Genomic DNA, 27,209 nt, shown 5'->3' with positions numbered 1-27,209 from the left:
TGAGCTGTAATTGCTGTACATCCTCTGTTCATGACACAATGGAGTTGTCAGAGTAGAGTCTTCCTAAGACTGATAACATAACTTACTTTCCTCCACTGCATAAAATAATTAGCTATAACTGTACTATATACTATAATATATTTCAAATGTATTGTCATTATACAGCACAAGTACAGTACAATGAAAATAAGTTTGGCATCCAACCAGAGTGCAATAGTAATATACACTGTAATATACAAGGTGATTAAACTGGATATAAAATGTATAAATTAGTACTGCTGAGTGATAGTGCTAATCAGATGTATGTACATAGTTGTAGTATTAATATGTACAGTGATACAGGTATAAAGACACTATGGTAGTAAGAGTAGGTAATGTACAGATATAGTATCTACAGATATTTAAAAAGGATTATATGCAGGTATGTACAGACAGATGTGGATATATATATATATATATATATATATATATATATATATATATATATATATATATATATATATATATATATATATATATATATATATATATATATATTCAGTAAATATGAATATATAAATGTATAAGATATATACACCACTATTGTATCATGCAGAGTTATATGGGTAGACACTATACATTTACATTTTACATTTAGTAATTTATCTGACGCTTTTATCCAAAGCGACTTACAAGTTTTGTACAACAAGTCAGCAGGAAGGGCACAACTCTATCAGCTGAGTAACAATGTTCATCAAAGAGTTGAGTGCTACAGTGTAGGTTAGTATATTAGGACTAAGTGCATGACAGTAATTAGTATTTTTTTGTTCTTTTTTTTTTTACTTCAGATATTGATTGAAGAAGTGTGTCTTTAGTCGGCGATGAAAGATTGGTCGGGTTTCGGCTGTCCTAACTGGTGGGAAGTTCGTTCCACCATTGTGGGGCAAGGACTGAGAATAGGCGGCTTCTCTTTGATGACCCTCCCGAAGCTCGGATAGGAGTGGGTCTGAGGCGGCCAGAAGATGCAGAGCGTAGGGGTCTTGAGGGTGTAGAAGAAGCTTCTATCCCCAGGCCATCAGGCTGCTAAACGAACAATGAATGAACACTACACAACAACAACCACCATAGATCCTCCCCTACACAACAACAACCACCAAACGCACATAGCACACACATCCACACGCACACACTCACTTTAAACAAACACACTGTAGCACCCACTCCACACACTTTATAGCACACACCCACTTTAAACAAACACACTGTAGCACCCACTCCCCACACTTTATATTTATTGATGAAGGATTGCACTACAACTCGTACACCTTACTGTAAATTGTACCTAAATTGTACCTCATCCCATTTCTGCTTTGCACTATATAGTACTGTACATTAGTACACTGCATAGTATTGTATATTATATGGTAACTCAGAACATTGTACATATGTCTATACCGAACACTGTGACCTCATTTTCTTCTTCTAAACTACATGCTATACTATGTTATTTGATACTATCTTGTCTAGCACAGTCTCTGGAGCGTAACAGTAAGAAGCATTTTGTATGAAAGTATTCTGTACTTCTGTATGACAACTATTAAAGAAACTTGAAACTTGTGTAGTTAGAGACCATTGACAGGAGGAGGTAGGCAGGAGCCGTTCCCTTTGCCGCACGATATGCCAGGCCGGATTCGTGCGGCAATGGGGAGCCAGTGCAGGTCACTAAGAAGTGGGGTGACATGGGCTGACATCGGTAGGTTTGAGATCAGGCAGGCGGCTGCATTCTGAATGAGTTGAATACTATAGTAGGAGATAGGTAGTTGTGATTATTATGATTACTAGACTATAGTATGACTATAATATGAGATAGTGTTGTGATTATTATGATTACTATGATATGATTACAATGTAGGGCAATTGTAGACAGTGAAAGCGGTAGGTAGGTATAAATTGAGTATAGGCAACAGAGTTCAAAGTTCGTACAGTATGGGTAACAGAGCTTTAGGGTAGATTCTCAGAAACTAGGGATGCTCGATATTGGCTTTTTTACCGATACCAATATACAGATATTGTCCAACTCTTAATTTCCGATACCGATATCAACCGGATATGCAGGGTCCCCCCCCCCCCCAAAAAAACGGAATAATTTCAGGTAATTAACATTACATATCTCTTGTTGTGGAATTAACACAACATTATGCATACTTTTGACAATAAATACAATCAGAATGTGTTCTTACTTGCTTGTCTGGGTAAATAAAGGTTATAGAAATGTAAAAAAAAATATATATGTATATTTTTTTTGAAAACCGATACAGATATTTTTCGATATCACATTTTAATGCCAATATCAGTAGGCCGATAATATCGGACATCCCTATCAGAAACCATTTGTGATGGATATACTCAATTGCAGTGAGTGATGTACTGGTGATGCATTGAGTGGTTTTCACCACCCTCTGCAGTGCTTTCTGGTCTGAGGCAGTGCAGTTGCCGTACCAGACTGTGATGTAGTTGGTGAGTATGCTAGCTTCCTATAGCGCACCGGTAAAAGGCTTTCCTCAGTCTCCTCAGGAAGGAGAGACACTGGTGAGCCTTCTTGACCAGTGAAGAGGTGTTGAGGGTCCAAGAGAGGTCCTCGGAAATGTGGGTTCCCACACGCTCTACCTCCATCCCGTTGATTTGGATGGGGGCGTGTGTGTCGGCTCTAGTCTTCCTGAAGTCCACGTTGAGGGTCAGGTTGTTGTCGGTGCACCACGCTGCCAGGTGCTGCACCTCCTCCCTATAGGCCGACCAGGTGCTGGACCTCCTCCCTATAGGCCGACCAGGTGCTGGACCTCCTCCCTATAGGCCGACCAGGTGCTGGACCTCCTCCCTATAGGCCGACCAGGTGCTGCACCTCCTCCCTATAGGCCGACCAGGTGCTGCACCTCCTCCCTATAGGCCGACCAGGTGCTGCACCTCCTCCCTATAGGCCGACCAGGTGCTGGACCTCCTCCCTATAGGCCGACCAGGTGCTGCACCTCCTCCCTATAGGCCGACCAGGTGCTGGACCTCCTCCCTATAGGCCGACCAGGTGCTGGACCTCCTCCCTATAGGCCGACCAGGTGCTGCACCTCCTCCCTATAGGCCGACCAGGTGCTGCACCTCCTCCCTATAGGCCGACCAGGTGCTGCACCTCCTCCCTATAGGCCGACCAGGTGCTGCACCTCCTCCCTATAGGCCGACCAGGTGCTGGACCTCCTCCCTATAGGCCGACCAGGTGCTGCACCTCCTCCCTATAGGCCGACCAGGTGCTGCACCTCCTCCCTATAGGCCGACCAGGTGCTGCACCTCCTCCCTATAGGTCGACCAGGTGCTGCACCTCCTCCCTATAGGCCGACCAGGTGCTGCACCTCCTCCCTATAGGCCGACCAGGTGCTGCACCTCCTCCCTATAGGCCGACCAGGTGCTGGACCTCCTCCCTATAGGCCGACCAGGTGCTGGACCTCCTCCCTATAGGCCGACCAGGTGCTGCACCTCCTCCCTATAGGCCGACCAGGTGCTGCACCTCCTCCCTATAGGCCGACCAGGTGCTGGACCTCCTCCCTATAGGCCGACCAGGTGCTGGACCTCCTCCCTATAGGCCGACCAGGTGCTGCACCTCCTCCCTATAGGCCGACCAGGTGCTGCACCTCCTCCCTATAGGCCGACCAGGTGCTGGACCTCCTCCCTATAGGCCGACCAGGTGCTGCACCTCCTCCCTATAGGCCGACCAGGTGCTGCACCTCCTCCCTATAGGCCGACCAGGTGCTGGACCTCCTCCCTATAGGCCGACCAGGTGCTGCACCTCCTCCCTATAGGCCGACCAGGTGCTGGACCTCCTCCCTATAGGCCGACCAGGTGCTGCACCTCCTCCCTATAGGCCGACCAGGTGCTGCACCTCCTCCCTATAGGCCGACCAGGTGCTGCACCTCCTCCCTATAGGCAGACTGAGGGCTAGATCCACAAAGAATGGATTGCACGGTGATAGTTGCATCCTTACTTACAATTCATTATGAATTGAAAATGGGGGACCCTGATGTAAACAAGACGAAAGTCTTTCTCTGGTCTGCATCCCCTTAACAATTGTGTGTATTGAGCCATACTGTATTGTACCCATTCTGCAATCTGTTAATAAAATGTTCATTCAATCAATCACCGCGCAGATCTCACTCTTGCTTTTCTCCAAGGTTGCCTACTGCAGCTTTAAACCTAAAAACAAGAGAGAATGGTTTAAAGGGAGGAAATGTTTTTCCGTTTCTAATTGCGGGCAAAAATGAGACCTCTGCTATGCAGTATACGTATATAATTGTCACAGACAGGGATTGAAACCTGTCCCTTGCAGACTGTCCCCGGTCCCGTTTGGAGTGCGAGGGCTGTGGCATTAGAGAGGTCTGCTAATGGAGTTTGGGTTACAGAGGCGGCATGCTATCGTCAGCATGTGTTCCACGCCAGCGGCAGCAGTGCCAGCTTGTCACTCCAGTCGCCACTGAGAAGGATGTCTGTGCTCTCTAGAGGTGGAAACCCACACCGACACCTAACCGCCGCCCGCCGCTTAGTAGCAGGACGTTAAACAACAACACCAATGAACATTAACATTGCAAAATGTCGTTTTTATTTGTGCATTGAATAAATAAAGTTCCATTCATCTCACCAGAAATCACTTCAACAATTTTTATTTTTTTTAATCTAAGTTCTTGAGTTTAATTCAATTGTGGTAATAAAATAAGATTTCATTTCTTCTGTTTCTTCTTTGAATCCTTGCCTTTTGCAGGAACTTCCTTCTCGTCCTTCCCAGCGGCGGCTTTTAGCCGCTTCTTTCCCAGGGGCGTCTTGGAGTACCAGCTCTGAAGAGACAAATAAAGCACGGAATTATTACAAAAGCAGAAACAAAACTATCCAAGCCACTCGCACTGAACCAATAAACCAGGACCAGGAGGCACTCGGCAGTATCCACAAGAAACGGACAGTTAACTCATTCGGGGCCAACCACGTAATATTACGTGTTTGCCCGACAACCGTTGGGTGCCAGCCATGTAATATAACGTTTTTGGTTCGTTTTTCTTTTTTTTCTATATTAATATCCTATTCACTGTCACAGAGCTGTATTTTGCCGGAAAAGGCATATTGGGAGTCCGAAGGTGCAGTACCGGCCAGATCCTGGTAGTGGCGCTGTCTCAAAAATGCAGTAACCCCTGTTGCAGACCAGGTGTCACACTGAAATCTTTCCGGGCTGACTTTTCTGTTAGTCTGAAGCGAGGACTTCACTCGATCGCATGGAATACTTTTTGGGATGCCAAATTCATTATGCAGTAAAAGATTATGGCATGGGCCAATGGACATATGATCTACCAAATGGCGATCAAATAATTGGAAAATTCTTTTTGGAATCCAACCGGCCAAAGGTAAGAGCAATTTGACGTCAATTTCAGCTTGATCGAGCAAGGATTTAATAGCCATCCCCCAGATCAGCCTATGTTGTGGTAATAACGAATGCCGTTATTGGCAATAAATTAATCAGAAACTATTTCCCCCGCCCCCCCCCCCCCCCCTTTCATGCATTCATTGATGGAACATAATACCGATCATATGCATTTGGATTTTTAACTGTGTCGTGTGTAGGGACGAAACGCCAATGGATTTAACGTTATTAGCTTAGCGCCTTATAAATAGCCTTGCAGGAATTATCCCAGATTATTCCGATATACCACTCATATTCACCACAGTATAAAACAGGAACGTATTGATGAAAAAAAGATTTCTTTTATGCATCTTGAACGGAAGGCTCTTACTGTCAATTGACAATGATATTGGATACATACAGTAGCTATAATATAAAATATAGATTTAGCTCTACAAACAACGTGACGCACAGTGAAAAGTTGTAATGGAAAGCTGGCCTAACTACAGCGGGCCCAGTCTAATAGCTGGCACTGATTGAGTTAAGAAGGCCTCTCAAATAGTTGAGGACAACACACACACCCTTCACACCCATCACAAACGAATGTCCTCAGGCCGCCGATACAGAGTTTCGACGCTGAATAAAAGGGGCTTAGATAGCTTCGTGCCTACCTCCATCAGACTGCTGAACGCCTAGGTCTGGTGGAGGCTGGACTGCGCCCCCCCCCCCCCCAAGGACTTTGGACTACCTGCTAACAATAGACTCTCCTTCCACCTGATGGCCGCATATCATCTGTATTATTATTATTTATTATTTTAATACATATAGAAATTGCTCCATATGGATTTGAATATATCATGCTTTTAACGATTGGCTTTGGGTTGCTCACTAAGGTCCAATGTCAACCGTATGCATGCTGGTCTCTCCTGGCTCACAGTTGAAAAAAGGTTATCGTCTAACTCACTTGTATTGTGTAAATCAGTCATTAACAGCAAGACTCCATATTTTGTGTTTGAGCAACTTGTTTACAGAAGCTCTATACAAGACCATAATACAAGAGGGGCCAGAAATGGTCAGTTTGTACTCCCTCGTCCTAGAACCAATGCTTTAAAGCGGTCTTTTATTTATAGGTGCATAACACTCTGGAACAACCTACCTAGTTATCTCTACACTTTTAGTAAATCGATTTTTAAAAAGAAATTCAAATCTCAATTACAGTTGTTGCCTTAATGTGTATTGCATTTGTGTTTTTGCCTATTAGCCTACAAGTTCTCATTTTGTATCTTTAAAATGGATATTTATTGTATGTTTTTAGTTAATTGTTTTGTTTTTTATTTCTATCTATAGCATCTGTGAAAGTATCTTATTTGCTATATACTAAATCCTTGTTTTTATCTTTTGTATTGATCTATGCATTAACTGTTTTATGTATTGTGTTGTGTGGACCCCAGGAAGACTAGCTGGGAGCCATGGCACCAGCTAATGGGGATCCTTAATAAAAACAAAAAAAGTACTGTAGTTTTAATGTAGTTGGTGTTTTTTATAGTGGTGTTTTTTACTGTAGTTTTAATGTAGTTGGTGTTTTTTACTGTAGTTTTGATGTAGTTGGTGTTTTTTATAGTGGTGAGTGTCTATGTATTGTGACTGTATGTTTGTCTTTTAACCACTGCACAAATTAAGTTCCGAAAGGAAAATAAAGTAGTTTGAAGTTGAAGTTGAAACATTTAGTTAAAATGTAAACATGATCTAGGTCTGCTGTACCTTCAGGGCCTCTTCCTCGTCTCGAAACACGGGGTCCATCTTGGCCAGGGGGCCCACAAACTCTGCAGCGGTCAGGGGCCTCTTGGCCTGCCGCAGGAGCCGGCGCTGGGTCAGGATGCCCCGGGTCACCTGGACCATGTGACCCTGGGTGTAGCCATCAGAGATCTTGGCCAGGGAGCTGAGGTCCAGGGCGCCGGTCACCTCACCTCCACACTTCCTGATCAGTTGCTTCCATATGACTGGAGACAAAACCGATTCGAAAGGTCATTCAACGTATAGTACCAGTAAAATGTATATTCATGCTGTAGGTATAAACAAAGTTACAATTGTGACTGAGCCCAGCAGTTCGTGGCACAAGTGTCATTTTTCAGATTTCTACAGATTATGAAAGTACAGTAAGCTAAGCTTTCAAATGACGTGTCATACATATCTGAACATATTTGAAGAAGATATGCTTATTTGAATCTAGTTAAACCTCAAGTCTCAGTGCAGAGAAAATCCAATCTTCAATCAAAGTTTGGCTGCTGTTTTTAACACCTAGGCAGTCAGGTACTATACAGTAGGTGTCACAAACTGCCTTTTTAAAACAAAGGTTTTACTATTTAGAGATACAGTAAACATGAGTGTCCTTACCGTGTCTCGAGCCGTAGATAGATACTATGACTGTCAGCTGCTAGGGTTAGGGTTAGTAAACATACCGTATCTGGAGCCGTAGTCGGGCCGTGGGATCAGGATGATCTTGCTGTACACCTTACACAGGGACATATCAGCGCCGAGAGGATCCTTCGTCGTCCCCACTATTAAAACACGATCCTCTCCTTTGATCGTCTTGAGGATCTTGGGCAAGTCTTTCTTCAAACGTTTGGGATCTAACTGAGTCATGTCATGGAAGTATGGAATCTCATAAATCACCAGATCCAACAAAGTGCAGAATTCATACTGTGTGGTTGGAATAGACCTGTGGTCGGTCGCCACGTCTCTCTCGTACCTGTTTGTCCTCCTTGGGGACTTTCTTGTAAAACATCTTCTCTGCATCTCCAATCCATACGACCGAAGGCTGCATCAGCCTGGCAACCTGCACAGACGTTATAACAATAAGAATAATCAACTTTATTTGTATAGCACCTTTCATACAAGAATTGCAGCTCAAAGTGCTTTACCGCAGTAAAAAAATATGTATTACAAAAAATTTAAGACAGGCATAAAAGGAACATGGATAAATGGATGTATATACTGCATATATACATTATTTATATTTACCGCATATATATATATACATATCCATACTGTATCTGTCTGCATAAATCCTCCTACAGTACTTATACACCTGCATATAATCCATATAACTCTGTATGATAGCATGTACAATAATGCTGTGTATATATATATTGATTCTTACCGTATATGAAGACTTACGTTTCGTTTTTTTTTTATTATTTCTTTATTTTATTTACATACATACATAGTACATACATATAGTACACATTACAGTACACACATTAAGTACACATTACAGTATAGTATACCTGCAGTATATAATAGTATATATAATAGACGGTATATTAGTAAGATAAGATAAGGTAAGATAAGATATTCCTTTATTGATCCCCTTGGGGAAATTCAGGCCTCATAGCAGCATGGGGGAGGGGGGAGGGGAGGTACAGGTAGTAGAAGACATACAGGTACAGGTCACAGAATTATAGTAGTACAGTGGAGAAGTAAAAAATAAAAATAGAATAAAAAGGCACTGTAAACAATATACAATATAATTAACTCTGGACATGCGCATATGGGCAACACGGTGCAAGATGAGGGTGCCCTCTCAGTAGTACCCCCAGTAGTACACCCAGTAGTACTAATTTATATATTTTATACCCAGTTTAATCACCTGTACATTGTATATTGTGTAACTCTACTGTTACATTTGCACTCTGGTTGGATGCCAAACTCATTTCCTTTGTAATGTACTTGTGCTGTATGATGACAATACATGTGAATCTAATCTAATCTTAGAATTATATCCATTGTAACCTTGTTAAATGCAAAAAGGCAACGGTCTTTGCCGGTATACCGGTATGTTACCTTGAAGACCATGTGGAGCATCAGGGCGAGGCCGCTCTTGCCCGGGTACTTCCCGGCTGTGTTCAGGGGTGAAAGGTCAAACAGGTTGGCGCCCGTCTCCTGGCAGATGGCATGGACCAACATCTTCTTCCCCACGCCAGCCGGCCCGGCCAGCAGGATGGCCTTGACCAGAGGAGCTCTCTCATGGACGACCTGGGAGCCTGCACACAACACAACACACACTTCACTATCAATACGTTTACCTGAGCACGATTAGATCAGATTAGATTCAAGTGTTCATCATACAGCACAAGTACAGTAAAACAAAAAGAAGTTTGGCATGATCCAACCAGAGTGCAAATGTAGCAGTAAAGTGCAACAGCGATATACAATGTGCAGGTGAACTGGGTACAAAATATACAAATGAGTACTACTGAGTGTAGTGCTAATCAGATGTATGTACAGAGTTGTAGTATAACATGTACAGTGATACATGTATAAAGATAGTATGGTAGTAGTCATAGACCTACTGGCCAGCAGTGTAACTAGTAAGAGTAGGATATGTACAGATATAGATAGATACTATAGTATGTACTAGTATGTAGATACTACAGATATGTAAAATGATTATATGCAGGTATGTGATATATATATGTGATGAGAATAAATATATATATATATTAGGGCTGTCAGTTTATTAATTAATTAGATAAAAATGTAATCACCTGACAGCACTAATATATATATATATATATATATATATATATATATATATATATATATATATATATATATATATATATATATATATATATATATTGTATATACAGCATTATTGTACATGCTATCATACAGAGCTATGGGTCACATGCAGGTGTACAAGTAAGTATATAGAGGGGATATATATAACCCGATAACCAAAGGTTTTGAATGGAAATGAGTCGTCATACCTAAAGGTAAGACGGCATACAGAGCCAAAGCCTGTCTCACGTCACATAATGAAGGCATGGGCTCGATGTCGGTCTGCCTCAGGGTCGTCCCGAGGTAGCTGTAGTCGCCTGAATGAAAAGGATGAAACCACTATAATCACTGCAATCAACGGTGTAGGAGATGTGGAAAACAGGACAGGATTCCTAACATCTGGACCAGGGGTTCTCAAACTTGTTTATACCACGAGTCCACGACCCCATTTTATTTAGGTTTCTTTTGGCGACCCCACACTTAATGTATTGCGTCATTTCAACATGGAATTAAGGAATATCAAAATGTGATCATGCATATTTATTCGAAATTGTTATTACAGCACTATGTTATCAATACACATTTATAAAACGAGGCATATTTAGCCAAAATATGTTGGCAGAACATAAAAAAAAATTATAAATAAAAATAATGTACTTGCCAACACTGTCACCTACCCACGACCCCACTTTGGGTCACGACCCGTAGTTTGAGAACCACTGATCTAGACCCTGATCCCATAGGTTATAATGCCCATTTTGCCCATATAATGCCCGTCATTAAAGGTGTTTTGACAGTCTTAGGCCAGAAGAGGGCAGCACTTCCCCACTGAATCACCTCCAGTGCTACCGATCCTCAAAGAGTAGCTACTGTACGTGTGTGCGTGCGTGTGTGTGTGTGTGTGTGTGTGTGTGTGTGTGTGTGTGTGTGTGTGTGTGTGTGTGTGTGTGTGTGTGTGTGTGTGTGCACACACAATCATCTCAAGTGCTATACAGTGCTTAAAAGACAAAGAGTCTTATCTTGACTCTCACAGTATTATATCCAGGTCTGGGCGTGGCTGTGTCACTGCAACTCCTTAAGTTCCCCAATGACATCATTACCACTCTTGATTCCAAACAACATTGTGCAGCCATTTGTATTGATCTTGCAAAAGCATTTGATTACAGTTGACCACTGGATCCTCAGAGACAGACTTGGTAACATTGGAGTTAACCGCTATTCCTTGGCCTGGTTCTCCAACTATTTGGCTGGTAGAACCCAATGCGTTAAATCACCACTTGTCGCAGCCCTTATCTGTCACTAAAGGTGTACCCCAAGGTTCCATTCTTGCCCCACATTGTTCTCTCTATACATAAATAACATTGTTAGTATAGTAGAACATTTATTTGTATGCAGATGACACAGTTTTGTATTCAGTTGGACCTTCTCCTGATGCTATTCTGCACTCTCTTCAAGACAGCTTCAATAGTATACAGGCTGCCTTCTCTAGTCTTAACGTGGTTTTGAACACATTTAAAACAAAAGTTATGTGGTTTGGAAAAAGGTCTGTTGTCCCTCCTAGGAATATCACAACTATTAATGGCTCAGTTCTGGATACAGTCACCTCTTGTAAATACCTGGATATCTGCTTTGATAATACACTTCTTTTTCTCAGCATGTCTTACATCTTCAATCAAAATTAAAAGCAGGACTTGGCTTCTTGTACAGGAATCGCTCGTGCTTTACTCACTCTGCTAAACGCTCCCTAGTCCAAATGTCCATTCTCCCACTGTTTGACTGTGGCCATGTCATTTACATGCACGCAGGCAAGAGTGTCCTTGATCGCCTTAATGTTTTGTATCACTCAGCAATTAGGTTTGCTACAAATGCCCCCTTTTCAACACATCACTGTGGCTTAATGTACAGTTTCTTCCCCTTCGACTTCAATTTTTTTATGATGTTCTCTCTTTCTTACACAGTACCGTATATTTGTATGTCTTGTATGTCATAAATGTCTTGATGAATTGAAAATGGGGGACCCTGATGTAAACAAGACAAAAGTCTTTCTCTGGTCTGCATCCCCTTAACAATTGTGTGTATTGAGCTGTACTGTATTGTACCCATTCTGCAATCTGTTAATAACATTTCCAATCAATCAATCAATCAGTTGTTGTTTACACACACCTGCAACTGTCACCCAGCCTTTCTGAATTTGACTGTTCTGCTTCATGTATTATATACCTTGTAATTTTATTTGGTTGTTTGATGCGTGTTTTAATTATTTACCTTACCTCTGTGATGTATCTTTTTTTTTTTTTTTTTTTTATTTATTTTACCCTTCGAGTGGACCTTTTGTCCTCTCACCAGGACGTCATTGAAAATAAGAATTTGTTCTTAATTGACCTGCCTGGTTAAATAAAGGTTAAATAAATAAATAAATTAAATTAAGAGTAAGCCATCACACATGTATGAAGATGCAATAAGTGCTGAAAGGTGACACGCTACAATCACATGCAAATGATATATCTTACCTACGTAATCCTCTAGCAGAACATCATCTGCCTGTTTCAATAAGCCGTGCTCCACCAACTCTTCCACCAGGGACTCAAGACTCCTGTTGGAGGTGGATGAACCACATGAGCCTGTTGCTCCTTGTTCTTATGTCATTAATATACAACGTGTGCATCTCTTGATGCTGTACTGAAACCGACAAGTTAAACGTGCTATAGAAACATTCAGCCACTAGGTGGTGCTATAGATAATATTCAGCCACTAGGTGGTGCTATAGATAACATTCAGCCACTAGATGTCATGCACTACACTACTACAGCACCAGCATGTCATTTATCCAATCAGATGCATTCCACGCGGGGAAATGGGAAGTAGGGAGGGGACACATGCACGCAACATGTAAACAACAACATTCATTTTGGACCCGCCAAAATTGTATTAATTATAAATTCATTAATAAAAAGAATGTTGGGGGTTAAAGCAATACTTTTATTCCACACCTTTCTAAAAGCTCTGTGGGTGTATTCCTCTTTTTATTTTTTATGATTACTCTACATAGAAATGTTATCTCTATATAGCATCTTGAAAAGAAAGAATAAATATTTGTGAAGTTGCTCTGGCTAATATGTCACAGGAGAATGATACCTTACCTCTCAGCTGTCAGATCTTTGTCCTTCTTTTTCTTTTTGCCACCTTTCGACCCTTTATTTTTCTAAGCAAAATTAACATCATTACTATACATCACAAAATAAACCAACAGGAACAAAGATCTGGAGCGTTTTATATATAAGACGTCAAACCTCTAATGTGTTCATAATAATATACCTTGCTTCCTTTGGGTTTGCCAGACGTGACTTTATCCACAACTAGCTTCAGGTTAGCGAGCTCCTGTCTCATCAACTCATCCACCTGATGGAAACAGAGCGAACCAGTGAACACCACTGCCTGATGTTCTAATTACTCTATTTGCTATCATTCTAACAACTGCTTATTCTCTTGGTTTTAAACCGCTGTTTCATTAAACCAGAATAAAGCGAAGTAAATCACGCTTTACTTGACAGTAGCAATTCTTATTCCCAAGTCTTCAATGTACAAATACAAAATGTAATCACAGGAGTTGGTGATTACATGCATAAAGCCCAGAATTTGTTATGATAAAATGGTAAATAGTGCATTTATACTGTATATCTATTTTCTCCAAAGCGCTTTACAATTTTGTTCCTCACATTCACCCATTCACTCACACATTCACACACCAACGGCAGAGGCGACCATGCAAGGTGCCAACCTGCTCATCGGGAGCAATTAGGGGTTAAGGGTCTTGCTCAAGGCCACTTCGACACGCTGCCCGGGAGGAGTGGGATCGAACCGGGAACCTTCAGATTACCAGACGACCGCTCTACCTCCCGAGACACTGTCTCTAGACCACTCTACCTCCTGAGCCACTGTCTCTAGACCGCTCTACCTCCTGAGCCACTGTCTCTAGACCGCTCTACCTCCTGAGCCACTGTCTCTAGACCACTCTACCTCCTGAGCCACTGTCTCTAGACCGCTCTACCTCCTGAGCCACTGTCTCTAGACCGCTCTACCTCCTGAGCCACTGTCTCTAGACCGCTCTACCTCCTGAGCCACTGTCTCTAGACCACTCTACCTCCTGAGCCACTGTGTTGTTATCCTGGAGTCCGTGTATCCACAGGGGCAGCATTACCTGCACGCGGATCTCTGCCTCAATCTCTTTCCTTTTTTCCTCCTTGACCAGCTCGGCTTCATGCCTCTGGCTGTAGTTGCTGGACTCCTCACGGTTCTGCCACACATCTGATGATAAAAGACACGTTCAGTTGAGGTCAGGGAGGCAGCGACACCAACTCTTCACTGCCGATGCCCATTCTAACCCTAACCCTAACCCTAACCCTAACCTTTAAGCATCGTCAGATAGGGGGAAACATTCTACTGTAACTCCTAACGTTTAAGCATCGTCAGATAAGGGGAACCATTCTACTGTAACTCCTAACCTTTAAGCATCGTCAGAAAGGGGGGGACCATTCTAACTGTAACTCCTAACATTTAAGCATCGTCAGATAGGGGGAACCATTCTACTGTAACTCCTAACCTTTAAGCATCGTCAGATAGGGGGGACCATTCTACTGTAACTCCTAACCTTTAAGCATCGTCAGATAGGGGGAACCATTCTACTGTAACTCTTAACCTTTAACACATTGGGCGCCAGCCATTAGACGGGTCCCGTTGTAGCAATGAATGAATGAATGAATGAAAACTTTATTTAACAGATTGCAGAATGGGTACAATACAGTACGGCTCAATACATACAATTGTTAAGGGGATGCAGACCTGAGAAAGACGTTTGTCTTGTTTCCATCAGGGTCCCCCATTTTCAATTCATATAGACATTTATGACATACACAACATACATGACATTTATGGCATAGGGACATATAGGTATTTAGTACTGATACATTTGTGACATAAGCGGTATTCAAATATACAGTACTGTTACCCCTAGATCCTGACAGAGTATATACATATGATGGGGAGGGGACTGTACATTAGGAGGGGGTGGGTGGGTGGGAGGGAAATATACATACGGCGGGGAGGGAATATATACATGCGGTGGGGAGGAGACTGTCTATTAGGAGGTTTGATTGATTGATTGATTGAAAACTTTATTAACAGATTGCAGAATGGGTACAATACAGTACAGCTCAATACACACAATTGTTAAGGGGATGCAGACCAGAGAAAGACTTTCGTCTTGTTTACATCAGGGTCCCCCATTTTCAATTCATCAGGACATATATGACATACATGACATACAGATAGTCAGTACTGCTAGATACATTTATGACATACCAGATTTGCAAATACAGTACTGTTTGTGATACAGAAGGAGTCAGGAAAAGGGAGTATATACATTTGACGTAGAAACTGTACATTGGAGGAGGTTGGGTGGGGGGGGGGTTGGGTACACTGGGATATTGACAACCATACTGGGTAATCTACATTGGAGGTGGTTGGGGGGGGGGGGGGGGGGGGGGCACACTGTATAAACAAGCAAAACTGTACATTGAGGGGGGGGGGGGGAGACGCTGTACAAACAAACAAAATTGTACATTGGACTATTGACAAAACCATACTAGGTAAATGACTGTACATTGGAGGGGGTTGGGTTAGGATATTTACAGGGGCCAGTGTTGAATTGCAGTCTCCCGTAGGTGTCCCTTGAGAGAGGTTTTGAAAGTGGGTAGTGATCCACATTCCTTTACAGCTTTGGGTAGGGCGTTCCACATTGATGTGGCATAATTGCGAAACGTGTTTAGTCCCTTATTTGAGCCGAATCTGGGTTTAACATGATTTGTGGAGCTCCCTCTGGTGTTGTGATCGTGGTATTCACTGACCTTTGGGAAGTATTTTGACATGTACATGGGTACCTTGGTCGTGTAGTGTATCTTGTAGACCAGGCCCATTGCAAGTTGCTGTACTCTGTCGTCTACTCTAAGCCATCCTAGGTTGTCAAAGTGGGCAGGGGTGAGGTGGGTTCTAGGAGTAAGGTCAAGCAGTAGTCTGACCAGTTTGTTTTGAGATGTTTGTAATTTTGTTTTTAGCGCCTTTGAGGTGCTTTGGTACCATGAGGTGCAAGCATAGTCGTAGTACCCCTGAATGAGTGCTCCTGCCAGAGTCTTCAGTGCCACGCTTTAAAAGATAGGAGTGCGTCACGTCACCTTGTTTGTAGAGCTATAACTATATTCTATATAACTATATTCTATATTATAGCTATGGATGCAATACTATGGCCTATTTGACATAAAATATCTATTGTTCAATATCGTTCTGTAGTGTGGTAGTGAAAGGGTTCAAGTATGAGGTTTTTTATGGAGCTTACCCACAAAGGTCTTGTGTCCCACTTCCAAATCAGACAGGAGAGCAGAGGGCAGCATCTTCAACCCTGCCTCCTCCTCCTCCTGTGGTTCAGTAGAAGGTTACGCCGGTCCATCTAAACACGCACTGCATTGCAATCTCTACCTGATCACATTATGGTTGATTCGATTGAGCTAAATCCTCTTATTTAGTAATAGTAGTATTGGTCGTTTTTTTATTCAGTCATCACACACAATACAATATGCACAATCATTCCAGACTGTCAACAGTCTTTGATTTTGGCAGTGACAGAAAAGGTACAGGCTGAAGCATAACACTTATACATGCGTGTCCTGTATTCTTAAGCCTCCAAAGATTGCTTAGATCTTTATATTGTTCAGAATTCATAATACAACATAATACATAATACAAACATGATTGAAAACAACACAATTCCAGAACAACCCACCTCTTCTCCTCCCTTCCCTTTGTCCTTTCCTTTCTTTCCTTGTTCCTTCTTCTCTTCTTTGCCCTTTGGTTTGTTGTTGACGTCCTCCTCCTCTTCCTTTGCAGCTAATTCCTCCATTAACTGAAACAAAGCGTATAGTTGCATGACACTGTCATTTAATGATCACCTGTCGATTTGATTGACTGATTTTCTACATCTTTGCCTACCAAGATGTCTGCGATGATAATGTAATACAGATTTGAACTACTGTACAAGCAGGCTGTGAACTATAGTTTGACTGTGTGATGGGAGATAGATGCTGTACTGTACCTCCTGGGGGGTTTTCTCTGCAAAGAGGAGAGTGGAGCCTCCGGCCTCTTGCTCTGGGTAGTCTGGAAAAGATCCTGTTGCATCACTAGAAGTCAAACGTGCAGGAAAGAATGATACATTATATAACAATCAACGTATCAGCACTTTGTGCCCCTGTGGCTGTTAAAGCGCGTTATAAATAAAGTTGGATTGGATGGATTGGATGGATTGGATTGGACCATCAACGTATTTGAATCAAAATCACCCTGATTGGGGATTGTGTAAAAAGAGGACACATTTTTTATTAATTTTTTGTCAATGTCCATAAGGCAATTGCAGTGTATTTATTCTGCATATATCCCTCCTAGATACACATGGTAACTTACACTTGTGTATTTCACGAGATGTCAGAGCACACAGGGGGTCGCCCCACAGTTGCAGTTCCCCTGGAGCCTTTTGCTCAAGGGCACGTAGGCAGACTGTGGTCACCAGCCACCCTTCAGTCACTGACTCATCGTTCTGCCAGTGCCTGGGATTCAAACCAGAAACCTTTCGGTCACTGGTCGGCCTCTGTTAACCTCTCCGTACGATCTTACCGACATGCAAAGAACCACTGCCGGATCTGCTCTTGCATGGTCTCCTTCATGTCCGGCCCCTCCACATCTCGCAGGTTTCTGGTGATGGCCACCATGGACTCCTGGTATTCCTCCTCGTTCTCTCCCTGTTTACTCCGTCTGCGAGCTTTGGTAGCCTGGGCGGAGGTGGTGGCAGGGGCGGGCTGCTGCTGCTTTGGGTCCAAAGCCTGAGAGAAGACATTCATACAGCGTCTCTAGGATACAGTGTCTGTCTAACAATGTATACAAATGATGGAGAGTGCAAGACTGCGTGTTGATGGAACTTCAAGAGATTTATTTTATTTATTTATTTATTTATTCGTCACATACATACACAAGACATGTAGTGAAATGAAGGTGGCCATGCCCACCTTGATTGTGCAAAGAAATACAAATAAAATAGATAATAGACATGATAAAAGGTACTAATATAAAATACTATACAATACTAAGCTAACGAATTAAAGCTAATGAGTCCTATATACACTACTATACAATATGCTATACAATATACATTTACGCTATATGTAACTATACTAACTATACTATACAAAAACATACATTTATGTTTTTTAAAGAACTTTATGAGTCTACGTTGACCACGCCCAGAGACAACCAGTGTCGTGTCTGTTTAACTCACCAGAGACAACCAGCGTCACGTCTGTTTAACTCACCAGAGACAACCAGCGTCACGTCTGTTTAACTCACCAGAGACAACCAGTGTTGTGTCTGTTTAACTCACCAGAGACAACCAGCGTCACGTCTGTTTAACTCACCAGAGACAACCAGTGTCACGTCTGTTTAACTCACCAGAGACAACCAGTGTTGTGTCTGTTTAACTCACCAGAGACAACCAGTGTCACGTCTGTTTAACTCACCAGACACAACCAGTGTCGTGTCTGTTTAACTCACCAGAGACAACCAGTGTTGTGTCTGTTTAACTCACCAGAGACAACCAGTGTCACGTCTGTTTAACTCACCAGAGACAACCAGTGTCACGTCTGTTTAACTCACCAGACACAACCAGTGTCACGTCTGTTTAACTCACCAGAGACAACCAGTGTCACGTCTGTTTAACTCACCAGACACAACCAGTGTCGTGTCTGTTTAACTCACCAGAGACAACCAGTGTCACGTCTGTTTAACTCACCAGAGACAACCAGCGTCATGTCTGTTTAACTCACCAGAGACAACCAGTGTCATGTCTGTTTAACTCACCAGAGATAACCAGCGTCACGTCTGTTTAACTCACCAGAGACAACCAGTGTCACGTCTGTTTAACTCACCAGACACAACCAGTGTCACGTCTGTTTAACTCACCAGACACAACCAGTGTCACGTCTGTTTAACTCACCAGACACAACCAGTGTCACGTCTGTTTAACTCACCAGAGACAACCAGTGTCACGTCTGTTTAACTCACCAGACACAACCAGCGTCACGTCTGTTTAACTCACCAGACACAACCAGTGTCACGTCTGTTTAACTCACCAGAGACAACCAGCGTCACGTCTGTTTAACTCACCAGACACAACCAGTGTCACGTCTGTTTAACTCACCAGAGATAACCAGTGTCACGTCTGTTTAACTCACCAGACACAACCAGTGTCACGTCTGTTTAACTCACCATGCCCAGAGACAACCAGTGTCATGTCTGTTTAACTCACCAGACACAACCAGTGTCATGTCTGTTTAACTCACCAGACACAACCAGTGTCATGTCTGTTTAACTCACCAGACACAACCAGTGTCACGTCTGTTTAACTCACCATGCCCAGAGACAACCAGTGTCATGTCTGTTTAACTCACCAGACACAACCAGTGTCACGTCTGTTTAACTCACCAGAGATAACTAGTGTCACGTCTGTTTAACTCACCAGACACAACCAGTGTCATGTCTGTTTAACTCACCAGACACAACCAGTGTCACGTCTGTTTAACTCACCAGACACAACCAGTGTCACGTCTGTTTAACTCACCAGACACAACCAGTGTCACGTCTGTTTAACTCACCATGCCCAGAGACAACCAGTGTCATGTCTGTTTAACTCACCATGCCCAGAAATATCAGCTCTTCCTCACGTTCCTTTACTGTCCTCTTCCTCTGTATGTAGCCTTTCCACACCTGAGAATGAAGTCTTCATTTGTCATCATTTGTATCTCGTTTTTGATTGATTGATTGAAAAGTTTATTAACAGATTGCAGAATGGGTACAGTACAGTACAGCTCAATACATACAATTGTTAAGGGGATGCAGACCAGAGAAAGACTTTCGTCTTGTTTACATCAGGGTCCCCCATTTTCAATTCATCATATGACACACACGACATACAGATAGACAGTACTGCTACATCTATACATTTATGACATACCAGATTTGCAAATACAGTACTGTTTGTGGTACAAAAAGTGTCCAGAAAAAGAGTGTATACACATTTGACATAGAAACTGTACATTGGAGGAGGTTGGGTAGGTGGGGTGGGATTGGGTGGGTGGGGCTGTACATTGGAGGTGGGGGGGGGGGGTGGGTGGGTAGGGGGGGGGGACAACACTGTACACTGTACATTGGAATACTGACAAAGCCATACTTTGTCTTTACTGTACAACTGGGTTAGGACATTTGTAGGGGCCAGTTTCGAATTGCAGTCTCCCATAGGTGTTCTTTGAGAGTGTTTTTGAAAGTGGGTAGTGATTCACATTCCTTTACAGCTTTGGGTAGGGCGTTCCACATTAATGTGGCATAATTGCGAAACGTGTTTAGTCCCTTGTTTGAGCCGAATCTGGGTTTGACATGATTTGTGGAGCTCCCTCTGGTGTTGTGATCGTGGTATTCACTGACCTTTGGGAAGTATTTTGACATGTACATGGGTACCTTGGTCGTGTAGTGTATCTTGTAGACCAGGCCCATTGCAAGTTGCTGTACTCTGTTGTCTACTCTAAGCCATCCTAGGTTGGCAAAGTGGGCAGGGGTGAGGTGGGTTCTAGGAGTAAGGTCAAGCAGTAGTCTGACCAGTTTGTTTTGAGATGTTTGTAATTTTGTTTTTAGTGCCTTTGAGGTGCTTTGGTACCATGAGGTGCAAGCATAGTCGTAGTACCCTTGAATGAGTGCTCCTGCTAGAGTCTTCAGGGTATTCTTGTTTACCAGAGAGGAGATCCGGTACAAGAATCTAGTTCGTTAGTTGACTTTTTTTATTACATTGAGAAGTTGTACATCTCAGAGCTCATGTCTATGAAACCATGTGATTATCTGTATCTAGCGAGGGAGGGAGGGAGGGGTAATGTACATAGTGATGTAGCTACACTACCCCCCCCCCTGATGAGCATGGTACCTTCTGGATGCAGACCACAGCCGAGTCAATAGCAGCTGCCCCCAGATCCCTGTCACTGTCCCAGCTCTGCCTCTCCTTTCCCCTGTGGATCTCCTTCATGAACATGGCCCTGGTGCGCCCCTGGCGAGCTCTCTCTGCTACCTGGATGATCCTAACCGCCTCCTCCAGGTCCATTGTTAATGCTACAGACTGACAGGGACAATAGAAGAAGTGGTAAACTGATACTGTAGTAATATGTAGATCAGTGGTTCTCAAACTACGGGTCGCGACCCAAAGTGGGGTCGTGGGTAGATGACAGCGCATTGGCAAGTAAAAATGTTTAATAAAAGAAATACATTTTTTATATATTTTTTAATGTTCTGGCAACATATTTTGGCTAAATATGCCTCGTTTTATAAATGTGTATTGATAACATAGTGCTGTAATATAATTGTCTAATAAATATGCATGATCAAAGTCAAAAACGTGTGCTTTTATTTTGATATTCCTTAATTCCACATTGAAATTACACGATACGTTAAGTGTGGGGTCGCCAAAAAGAATCCTAAATAAAATGGGGGTGTGGTATAAAAAAAGTTTGAGAACCCCTGATGTAGATTATACTGTAAAAATACTGTAATCTTATTTTTGAATGAATGACCAAGTAAATAGTAAATAACATGATGAAGTACAGTATGTTGTTTTTTCCCTCGACTGAACTGTAGCCAGTGTAGAACTCACTTGGGGTCTCTCTGGAGTACCTTCCATCCTGTTGAGGATGTTCTTTAACATCGCCCTTCGCTCCTGTAGCATTTCGCTGCGTTCACTGATGAAATAGCGAGGGATAGGGATCTCTATGTCTGCCTATAAGGGGAAATCAAAGACAACAGCTCTCATGGTTTGGTGGCGATTGAAGAATCTATAGCATTCCTTCTTTTTTGGGGAAGGGCATTACCATGAGCCAACCTTTACAGTCCCTGCCTGGTTATGAAGTATGTTAAGTGAACGGGGACTGCTGGTCACTTCTGCCCCCAAGACAGCACCTTTATGATATTTAAATCCCTGGACTCTGTATATTATTCTGCCCTCAGATTCATCACTAATTGATTGATTGATTGAAAATTGTATTAACAGATTGCAAAATGGGTACAATACAATTGTTAAGGGGATGCAGACCAGAGAAAGGCTTTCGTCTTGTTTACATCAGGGTCCCCCATGTTCAATTCATCATAACATATATGACATACATGACATACAGATAATGATAGATACAACACTCATCCCTGTGTCCTTTATGAGAAGGTTGGTTGGTCCTCTCTGATGGAGAGGCGCAAAAAAACAATGGTATTTGTTCATTTTTAAGGCCATTTTTGGTAAGCTACCTCCTTATACTAAATCATTATTGGAATGAAATGTTGGTACCTATGGATCCCATTCTAGTGACTGGCTGGTCCTTAAGGTCCAGTTTGCTCGTAAACAGGGTAAATATGCCTTTTGCTATGATGCCCCTAGCTCATGGAATGAACTCCAACAGTCCTTAAAGCTTGAGATTCTCCCCTCTGTTGCAGAGTTTAAAACCTTGATCTCCAACCTTTGTCAATCAAGTTGTACGTGTTTTAATAGATTTGTTATCCTGACTACTTTTATCCTTACTCGCCTTGTTGTCTTATTGTTATGATTTTATGTGCTGTGTGATTTTATATGCCCTTTTCTTTGCTTATTTCTGTGTGTACACTCGACGTGACTGTAAATGAGGGAAACCTCAGTTGCCTTTCGAGTTTAAATTAAGGTTTAAATTAAATTAAATATTTATGTTGACTGTTACACTGTGTGGGTATCAAACAGGAGACTATCTGGTATCAAACCGGAGGAAAGACTGTCAGGTTTTGGGCTGTGTGGGTATCAAGCAGGGAAGAAAGACTGTCGGGTTTTAAACTGTGTGGGTATCAAACAGGAGTAAAGACCCAAGTGGCGACCCATGTAACGCAGTGCGTCGCGAAGCGGCCGACCGGGGTTCGAATCCCAGACCCAGCGTCCTTTGACGAATGTATTCCCCCCGCTCTGTGTAATTGTCTATATTATGAGTAGGCCTATCAGTGATAATCAAACCATAAACAAAGAGGCCTATTAAGATGTTAGATCCTAATGTGAAAAACTATGTGATTTAATGTTCTATGCCTTACCTTGAATTTGTCTATTTTGCTGCTTTCTATTTTATGCTCATTGTATACTTGTTTTATGTCTGCACTTCATGTGTAACGGAGGTACCGCATGTCTATCCACAGTCACGAGGGACTTGTATAGTGAAGTGACTGTGGACGTTAAGCGGTACTGCAAGTAAACTCACTCCCCAGAGGCATCCAGACCCAGTACTTAGAAGTGAATTCACCTCTTGGTACAGTGGTCTGTGATGCCGCCCGCGGCGCGCGAGACCGGGGTTCAACTCCCACTCAGGGCGATCCCTTAACAGGGGTCGAATCGAAACACAATGCAGAGCGAGATCACACCGGTCACACATACATTGCTCTTGATCTGCCAATTTTGTGCAAATTTTTGCCTATGTCTTTTTTTTACTGCTGTGAAGCACTTCTTGTATGAACGGTGCTATACAAATAAAGTGTATTATTATTATTGACTGCTGAGACTCACAGGTGTGAGTTTCAGATCCTGGACGACATCATCCAGGTAGTGATACTCCGAGAACTCTTTCTCCACCATCTCGTGCTTGAGCTCCAGCACTCTCCCCATCACGCCCTCCAGGACCCCCCGGATCACGCGTCTCTTCTGGGGGTGGACCACCTGGTCGTAGGCCTCCTCCAGCTGCCGGAAGATTTGAATGTAACGTACGTAGAGGGTGGCCACGCGCTGGAAGAACACCACCCGGTCCTTTTCTGGACGAGGGGGCTCGACAGGGAGCTCCTGAGTCAGCAGACTGCTCAGCTCCACTTGGGCTTCTGCCCATTGCTTGTTGTACGCACTGGAAAGAGATAAGATGAGATCAGATATTCCTTTACTGATCCCCTTGGGGGAATTTAGGCATTATAGTAGTATGGGGGCGTGGGGGGGGGGGGGGGGGGTACAGGTATGGGCATGCCCAACAGGCAGCATGTAGTCTTTTACCAACAAACTTGCAGTTCTGCGCTCGGGTTCTGCGATCTGATTGGCCACTGACGTACGCTCTCTCTACGCCCAAACAGTGCGTTACGCTAGTTCTGCCTCTAACCCAGGGGCGTACCTGACGCCGGGGACATCGGAAAGTGTCCCCCCCACGTTTTACCGTCCAAAGAGCTGAGTCTGACTACCTGTCCTATTATTATGCAAAGAGCAGTAGATGGGGGTTGCATTCTTGCCCTGCATGGGCCAAGTGCGTGTTGCTTTTTAACAGCGGAGCAGTGCAAGAATGTGACAATTTGACCATGTGACCGCGGCAACGCGGGAGAGCGGCAGTGCGGAAATAGGCTGTCTCTAAGACAAACTCTAACCTTAACCAGATCCTTAACAGCGCCTAAACTTAACCGTTCTAACCTTAACTAACTCCGAAACAATGCCTAACCTTAACCTTAACCTTAACCATGCCTAACCTTAACCTTAACCATAGAAAGAATATTGCCATTCTCTAAGACAAACTCTAACCTTAACCAGCTCCTTAACAGCGCCTAAACTTAACCGTTCTAACCTTAACCAACTCCGAAACAATGCCTAACCTTAACCTTAACCTTAACCATGCCTAACCTCAACCGGCGAAAGAATACACGTTAAAAAAAAAATCACGTTAAAAAAAAAAATGTCATGGGATTCGAACTCGTCAACAACGGACCGCAGGACCGCAGGACCGCTGCGCTGCCAGGTGAGCTGAGCGCTGAATGAAAATCATGGCGGATTAGGGCGGTTACATAATTCCGCAAGCTCTGCCGCTCCGCTCCGCGGCAGAGCGGACGCTCTGCGGTTGCCGCGCCTGCAGCGGGGCGTGTCGCAGCCAATCAGGGAAAACGCGGAAGCAACGGCAGCACTGCTCCGCTGTTATTAAGAAATAGGCGGGCCAAGTACCCACTCGCTAAAGTACTTGTCTTTGCATAATAATAGCTCGGGTCGTCAGCCGAGGTGTGTGTTAAAATACGTCAAACATATTGTTTACACTGTCTTTCTTCTATAACCCTCCCAAATCATATTCAGAAAGTATCACAGAGACTTCTATTGACCAAGGAATTAGTTATTATTTCGCGGTTTATTCACATAACGTTATATTGTTTACACTGTCTTTCTTCTATTATAACCCTCCCAAATCATATTCAGAAAGTATCACAGAGACTTCTATTGACAAAGGAATTAGTTATTATTTCGCGGTTTATTCACATAACGTTATATTGTTTACACTGTCTTTCTTCTATTATAACCCTCCCAAATCATATTCAGAAAGGCACACACAACATATTCCAGTTAACGGTATATTTTTTTAATGATTCGTTATGGCGTAATCAATACTTCCATGCGTATAAATTGCGTTCGCGACCTCCGTGTTTTGGGGGTAGTCATCAGAAACCTCGGATCCGGGATTCGCTCCCATCCGTCGGGCAAGACCTGTGGGTTTTCAGCCTCTCTCTCTGGAGCTTAACGGAGTTTCTGGAGGAGCTTGTCGCGGCTCATGCGCATGCGCACGCTCAACCAATCAGAGAGGGGCTTCGCTCAACCAATCAGAGAGGGGTCTGCACAAATAGAGTTCAACCAATCAGAGAGGGGTCTGCAGAAATGCGGCTACGAAATGTAGAGACGCAGAGGGGGGTGGCCCCCCCTAACCCCCCCCCCCCATCGACGTCACTCGCCACGCCCCCAAATCTGTCCCCGGCACACATTGAGAGAGAGTTACGCCACTGCTCTAACCTCTAACAGCCTGCAGCCTGCTAGCATTATCGATTTCATAACATAAATGTTCAAAACACGACAAGACAGTTTGCATCACTTCCCACGGTTCTCGGCACTTATTCTACCGGTAGTGCCGCTGCCACGGTATTGGGTCTTTGGGTGAATACTTCATCTGGTAACAGGCCACCGTCCCGCGAGCCCCAGACCACCGTCCCGCGAGCCCCAGGCCACCGTCCCGCGAGCCCCACGGGACGAGACCAGGTAGAATTTTAGGCGCACGGGAAACAAGTCTCGCGGGACGGTGGTCTGGGGCTCGCGGGACGGTGGCCTGGGGCTCGTGGGGTGGTGGTCTGGGGCTCGCGGGACGGTGGCCTGGGGCTCGTGGGGTGGTGGTCTGGGGCTCGCGGGACGGTGGTCTGGGGCTCGCGGGACGGTCCACACACCGCTATCAGTGTTCTTCTTGTTCTTCTTACTCATGTGTTTGACAGTAAGAGTTAATGAGTTTGAATAATATCATCCAGTGATGTCATCGTAGGACAAATCCTGGCAATAAAAAAAAAAATGCAATTTCATCTCAATAATTTCATTGAGCTGTTGTCCTCCAATGACATTACTGGAGGACACAATTCAGACTCAACTGCTTACAGTTTGGGATATGTGTGAGATTATGTATAGTAATTCAGCATTGTTTGGGTTTGTTGGCAGACGATGGCAGCAGATCCCAAAATGAGTACATGTACCACAGTGTTGTTTGTTTGTTTGCATTAGTTAACGCTACAGTAGATAATATACAGTACCGTACCACCATAAACCAAAGATGGATGCCCACACACTATGTTGACGTTAACGTTACCTGTGCGACATATCCCTGCAAGTTGCTGCAACCATAGGAAGCAAATACCGGTCATTTGCTTTCAGAGTTTCATAACTAACGTTAGCTAAACGAACTGACTGGTTTATTAGCGTTGGTTTATTAAATTATGCTCCAAAGTCTCTGACGTTACTCATGAGTTTGGTCCGTCTCCATAGTAACAGTGATTAGCGATCAGACCGGTAGTGACTAGATCCCATATTCGGGAAGGACGTTTGTACATGTATTTTTATATTGTATGTGGTGGGGGCGGTTGTTAGAGTTATGATAAAGGGTGGGTTTATAACATATGATAAATTACGGCTTTACAGCTTGGTAAAAAAAATATTCCCATCGAAACGTCCTTCCGGCTATGAGATCTAGATGTATTGATGCGGTCAAAGAAAAAAAGACACGTCAAATCCTGGAAACACTGTGCAAAGTAACGATATGAAACTTACTTTATGTTTCTCTTTGTCTGTGTATTTGATTTA

General features: G+C 43.3%; 1 protein-coding gene across 1 annotated transcript; it reads right to left on the bottom strand.

Annotated features, from left to right (window-relative positions):
- Window positions 1-4,733: 4,733 nt before the first annotated feature.
- LOC311226160 (dynein regulatory complex protein 11-like) lies at window positions 4,734-26,729 on the bottom strand (the record flags this gene model as incomplete). Its single annotated transcript, XM_084311533.1, has 19 exons — window positions 4,734-4,847; window positions 7,163-7,401; window positions 7,861-8,035; window positions 8,151-8,237; window positions 9,245-9,444; window positions 10,174-10,281; window positions 12,475-12,557; window positions 13,105-13,166; window positions 13,280-13,363; window positions 14,163-14,269; window positions 16,353-16,428; window positions 16,797-16,916; window positions 17,106-17,190; window positions 17,681-17,886; window positions 19,751-19,822; window positions 21,027-21,215; window positions 21,747-21,869; window positions 23,655-23,982; window positions 26,719-26,729. The coding sequence occupies 19 exons, from the start codon at window positions 26,727-26,729 to the stop codon at window positions 4,734-4,736; spliced, it is 2,469 nt and encodes an 822-aa protein (XP_084167659.1).
- Between the last annotated feature and the right edge of the window lie 480 nt (window positions 26,730-27,209).

The sequence above is a fragment of the Notolepis coatsorum genome, assembly GCF_963971535.1.
Source record: "Notolepis coatsorum genome assembly, chromosome: 3".
In the NCBI taxonomy this organism is placed as follows: Eukaryota; Metazoa; Chordata; class Actinopteri; order Aulopiformes; family Paralepididae; genus Notolepis; species Notolepis coatsorum.
The sequence above is the reverse complement of the archived record's forward strand: the minus strand, read 5'-3'. Positions and strand labels throughout refer to the sequence as shown.